We start from the raw sequence: 5,812 nt of genomic DNA, 5'->3' as shown, positions 1-5,812 counted from the left end.
ACGTTCCCTCATGAAGGTAATCCAAGCCAACGATCGTTCCCCGATGAAGAAATGAATGTTTTCGTTCGTCCAAATAATCAGGCCAGGGAACACTCCAAATTTACCGTGCGAAAACAGATAAATTCGTCAACTTCTTCTTTAAAAATTTCCTATGTTCTGAAATAAAAATTCTCATGTTGTATATAAAAGGCTCAGAAGATTGACATGTTGCACGAGAGTGATTCCCATGAAGAATTGGCAGCCTAAAAAAGAAAGAAAAATGATGAAAATTGCGATGCTCCAACAGCATAATTTGCCATCCAAAGTATGCTTGTTTAGATTGCCATCCGAGCAAACCGTATACTATCGTCGCCTGTAGTTCCCTTGAAGAGGTGTATGGGAGCGAATGCTTTAAGATTCATGCGCGAGGATCCTACGTACATGGGACGTTCGCTCTAAATTGCCAAAAATCTGACATGAAGAGCTGTTCGGCAACGCTCCGCTCCCCAACTCCCGGAACGGAATTGGCGGAGCTGTAGTTTAAAATGATGGAATTGCTATTTAGCCACTCTGCAGATTCTAGGAGCAGACCATTACCAAATAGGGCCGAAAACTTTTTAATCAAAACCAATGTAATGATGATTATTACGGCGATGGAGCCGATATATCAATCAATTCTGCTAAAGTTGCTCTTAATTGGGTGAGGTCTACTCCGGTGGCGACTCGCTTTTGCTGTCATCCACCGTGTTCGTGTAAACACGGCACAGTCCCTCCCTGGGTCCCACCTTGCCCCCGGCCGTGTCACTGAGATAACCGGCGACCCCTCACCGCAAACGGTTGACCCTCCCCTCCCCTCCACTCAAAAGCTGCCGTGCCGCACTCTCCCGCCGGCTATAAACTCTCCTCCTCCTCCTCCGTCTCCCCGACCAAACGCCGCCCCCCTCCTCCACCCCCTCCCCCTCCCCCAGACCTCCATGGCGATGGCGACCTCTCACTTGCCCGACTAAACAAACAAGCAAAGCTCACGCAAGCGCGCACCCAGAGCCCACTGAGAGCCCGGACAAAGCGGTCAAGAAGACAAGGAAGAGCGCGCCGAGAGCCGCCGGCCAGCCGTCCGGCACCCCGGGGTCGACCATGGAGAAGTTCCTGTTCGAGGAGCTGGCCGGGGACGCCGTGCGGGAGCTGCTGCGCGCGGTGCAGGGCACCTTCCTGTGCCGCTCCACCGCCGAGCGCCTGCGCCGGAACGTCGAGCCGCTGCTGCCCCTCGTGCAGCAGAACGGCCGCCACGCGCTCCGCAGCAACGCCGAGCTGGGCGAGCTCGCCGTGCAGCTCAGGGAGGCGCTCGACCTCGCGCGCCGCGCCGCCGCCGCCCCGCGCTGGAACGTCTACCGCACCGCGCAGCTGGCGCGCAGGATGGAGGCCGCCGACAAGGGCATCGAGCGCTGGCTGGCGCGCCACGCACCCGCGCACGTGCTCGACGGCGTGCGCCGCCTCCGCGACGAGGCCGAGGCGCGCATCGGCCGCCTGGAGCGCCGCGTCGAGGAGGTCGCCGCGATGCAGGCGCCCCCCACGATCCCGCCCGCCATGTCCCTCCCCGTCGCGCTACCGCCGCCGCCCTCCAAGGGCATGGCGATGGCGGTGGAGGTGGCGCCGCCGACCAAGGGCATGGGCATGCCGATGGAGGTGGCGCCGCCGACCAAGGGCATGGGGATTCCGATGGATTTCGACCTCCCGTGCGAGGAGGAGAGCAAGGGCGGCGGCTTGGTGGGAAGCGGCGTCAAGGTGGGCAAGGAGAGAGTGAAGGAGATGGTGATGAGCAGCGGCGGCGGCTGGGAGGTCGTCGGCATCTGCGGCATGGGCGGCAGCGGCAAGACCACGCTCGCCATGGAGATCTATAAGGATCAAAAGATCCAAGGTAACAAAGGATCAGATCCCAACCATCTCGTCTCACACGAATTCTTTCTTAAACCTTTTATCCCGTTCTCCGAATCATCTGCAGAAATTAATCACATCTGTGTTCATAATCATCCTTTCTCTGGGTGCGAAAATCGCACCGTCTCTTATTGAATTATATGGGGCGCTACCACGAACAAAGATTGAAAATTTGGGGAATCTTTGGCGGTTGATTTGCGTGTCGTCATATGATTTAATTACTTATACTTAAAGTCGAGGCTGATGCTTACGTTTAGCTCATCACCACTTGTTTGGTCAAAATTGGCGCTTTGACCAGCTTAGTGCGGAGCGTGCGTATGGCTCTGGTGGGATTGGGTTGCTGATGGGAGCACACCAACTCCCGCCTGCCTAACTTAGCAGACACTGAAAATTTTGTTCATGATGGCAACACTTTTGTTTTGAATCAAGACATGATTGCACCACTTAATAACTATTGAGTTAATTAGTGGTGACCCCTAAACAACTGAATGAATGATACTAGCACACACACTTATCGTTTGATGAATAGTTTAACACCGATTGCCAATCCAAAATAATTTGGTATACAGATCTGTCGTTAGTAGTTACAAAGGCACTTGGAATTAGTGATGCTTGTGAAGCTAATCCTTTTAGGGGTGCTATACATGTAAATTGATTCGAATCTCACTACTTCAGCATCATCTCATCAAGATCTGTTCTCAAGATTAGGCATATGCCAAAAGTCGATTTCCATTTAATCTTGTTTCATAATTGGTCTCTAAACGTAGCGATCTTTCTTCTCTACATAGTGCTAATATATGTTTCTTTCTTTGTTTAGGCTACTTCAACAACAGGGTCTTCTTTGAGACGGTCTCGCAGTCCGCAAATCTGGAGACCATCAAGATGAAGCTGTGGGAGCAGATCAGCAGCAATATTGTGCTTGGTGCATATAACCAGATCCCGGAATGGCAGCTCAAGTTAGGGCCGAGGGACCGAGGACCAGTTCTTGTTATACTTGATGATGTGTGGTCTCTCTCACAGCTCGAGGAGCTGGTCTTCAAGTTCCCTGGCTGCAAGACTCTTGTCGTATCAAGGTTGAAGTTCCCTACGTTAGTCTCCCGGACATACGAAATGAAATTACTCGGCGATGAGGAGGCTTTGTCTCTCTTCTGCAGTGCTGCCTTCAATCAGGAGTCTGTTCCTCAGACTGCTGACAAGAAACTGGTTAAGCAGGTTGCTGCCGAGTGCAGAGGGCTTCCTCTAGCTCTCAAGGTTATCGGCGCATCCTTGCGTGATCAGCCTCCTATGATATGGTTGAGCGCGAAGAACCGCTTGTCACGAGGAGAGTCTATATCGGACTCACATGAGACCAAACTCCTCGAGAGAATGGCAGCAAGTGTCGAGTGCTTGTCGGGAAAGGTCAGGGAATGTTTCCTTGACCTGGGCTGCTTCCCAGAGGATAAGAAGATCCCTCTTGATGTGTTGATCAATATTTGGATGGAGATACATGATCTTGACAAGCCAGATGCTTTTGCCATCCTCATGGAGCTATCGAACAAGAACCTGCTTACCCTAGTTAATGATGCACAGTACGTATTGCACATTTTTTCTTCAAATCATCTGAGAATTCATATACTGTAAGAAACAGCTTTGACTCTTTGTTGCTCTTTATGCAGGAATAAAGCTGGAGATTTATACAGTAACTATCATGACTACTCAGTGACGCAACATGATGTGTTGCGTGATCTGGCACTTCACATGAGTGGCCGTGATTCTCTGAACAAACGGAGGCGGTTAGTGATGCCAAGAAGAGAAGAATCGCTTCCGAGAGATTGGCAGAGGAATAAGGACCTTCCTTTTGAAGCTCAGATTGTTTCTATTCATACAGGTGATTATCTGTTCATGAACTTGGTTTTTTCTTGCATGTTATTTGCCGTGCAGTATCTTCTGCGAGTCCAGTCTGAAAGCTGCTCTTGCAGAATTTGAGATGTAATTGAAGAAAAAATGTTGAATAGTGTAGTGGTCTTCCTCAAATGAAATTGCATGGTTTTGACTTGGAACTTCAGATCTTTAACTCCTTTATTAAATCACCTGCTATTGTACTAAACTGATCTTTAGTTCTTTAGCAAATTGAACTTAATTAGTACTGTATAACACAATTTTACTTCAGTATTATTTCTTCATGGAAAATAATTTGTTTCAGCAAGCCTTACAGTAACATGCATTCGCAATATCTTGTCGAATATTGCCCTCATTGAGTTCTCTCTAGAAGTACAAAATGGTCTGATCAATTGATTTCAAATTTCAGGTGAGATGAAAGAATCTGACTGGTTCCAGATGAGCTTCCCCAAGGCAGAAGTTCTTATCCTCAACTTCGCCTCAAGTGTATACTACCTCCCGTCGTTCATTGCAACAATGCAGAACCTGAAGGCCCTGGTGCTGATCAACTATGGTACCACCAGTGCAGCCCTTGACAATTTGTCTGCCTTCACCACACTAAGTGACCTGAGGAGTCTTTGGCTGGAAAAGATTACGCTCCCGCCGCTGCCGAAAAGCACAATCCCACTGAAGAACCTGCGCAAGATCTCCCTCGTCCTTTGTGAGCTGAACAACAGCCTAAGAGGATCGACGATGGATCTCTCCATGACGTTTCCGCGCCTATCCAACCTCACCATCGACCATTGCGTAGATCTGAAGGAGCTGCCACCTAGTGTGTGTGAAATCAGCTCGCTGGAGAGCATCTCCTTGTCAAACTGCCATGACCTCACAGAGCTGCCATATGAGCTGGGCAAGCTGCACTGCCTGAGCATCCTGCGGGTGTACGCCTGCCCGGCGCTGTGGAAGCTTCCGCCGTCGGTATGCAGCCTGAAGAGGCTGAAATACCTGGACATATCGCAGTGCATTAACCTCACAGACCTTCCAGAAGAGCTTGGCCACCTGACAAACCTAGAGAAGATCGACATGCGGGAATGCTCGCGGTTGAGGAGCCTCCCGAGGTCCTCCTCGTCGCTGAAGTCCCTCGGGCACGTCGTGTGCGACGAGGAGACGGCGATGCTGTGGAGGGAGGCCGAGCAGGTCATCCCGGACCTCCGTGTGCAGGTAGCAGAAGAGTGTTACAACCTGGACTGGCTTGTAGACTGATGTTCTGGATGCTCTCTGCACTCCGGGCTCACCATGTACAAATGATGTGTATATGTTTCCCTGTTTGAATGCAGGATGGGTAGTCAATACACTGTTCAGTTTTGACATGTTCAGTGTTCATGTAGTTGACTCCAGTAGCTGACTTATCTTGAAGTCATGGTCTTTAGAGTAGAAATGCACACAAGAGTTTATATTGGGCAAGCTAACAGAGAATTTATATTGGCACAGACCATTTTTCTCTCCGAACAACCGGCAGGAAAGCTGCCTTTTTATTAAGGAGCAGAGTATGTACAAAATGAACATGACTGGAAAAACAGGCATATGTCGGAGCTCCAACACATCATGCAAATTACTCATGGTTGTGGTTAACTCTTGGGGGAGATGCATGCGGTCATAAATTACTCATGTATGTTAGCCTCGTGCCATTAAAAATCCGGCGGCTCTTCTCTTTCTTTTTGGGCATTTCACATGATGTAGATCAGGTGTCCACTACGCCTCCACTTGTGGTTCTTATACATGCCTGAGATGCCTCATTTTAGGGTTGGTGAAAGCTTCGTTTGGAGGGACGTGGTCATCCATCCAAGAAAGTGTACGAATTATTGGGCTTTTAGCTCATTTTATAATTTTAATGTTTATTGAAACTCACGTAGGCCCATTCATGCGTGACAACGGAGTGTAGAAAGTTTAGTCGCACTCCGGCTGTGGAGGGTGCGCTGAACCAACATATAAGATTGGCTTCTTTGCACGTCACTAGAAGCTTGAGAAGAGGGCACATACATGC

The 5,812-nt window shown here is 49.7% G+C and overlaps 1 protein-coding gene across 3 annotated transcripts; it reads left to right on the top strand.

Moving 5' to 3' along the window:
- Positions 1-908: 908 nt before the first annotated feature.
- Positions 909-5,198, top strand: LOC123102396 (putative disease resistance protein At5g47280). Of its 3 annotated transcripts, none has more exons than XM_044523738.1 (5): positions 909-1,623; positions 1,663-1,894; positions 2,729-3,479; positions 3,567-3,778; positions 4,199-5,198. In XM_044523738.1, the coding sequence occupies exons 1-5, from the start codon at positions 1,114-1,116 to the stop codon at positions 5,029-5,031; spliced, it is 2,538 nt and encodes an 845-aa protein (XP_044379673.1). In that variant the 5' UTR covers positions 909-1,113; the 3' UTR covers positions 5,032-5,198. The 3 variants fall into 3 exon arrangements, with proteins under 3 accessions (XP_044379673.1, XP_044379674.1, XP_044379671.1); XM_044523739.1 differs by having other exon boundaries at positions 909-1,641; positions 1,681-1,894; XM_044523736.1 differs by having other exon boundaries at positions 909-1,894.
- The last annotated feature ends 614 nt before the right edge of the window (positions 5,199-5,812 follow it).

The sequence above is a fragment of the Triticum aestivum genome, chromosome 5A (assembly GCF_018294505.1).
Source record: "Triticum aestivum cultivar Chinese Spring chromosome 5A, IWGSC CS RefSeq v2.1, whole genome shotgun sequence".
In the NCBI taxonomy this organism is placed as follows: Eukaryota; Viridiplantae; Streptophyta; class Magnoliopsida; order Poales; family Poaceae; genus Triticum; species Triticum aestivum.
Note: the sequence above shows the minus strand (reverse complement) of the source record. Positions and strands in the feature narration are given on the sequence as shown.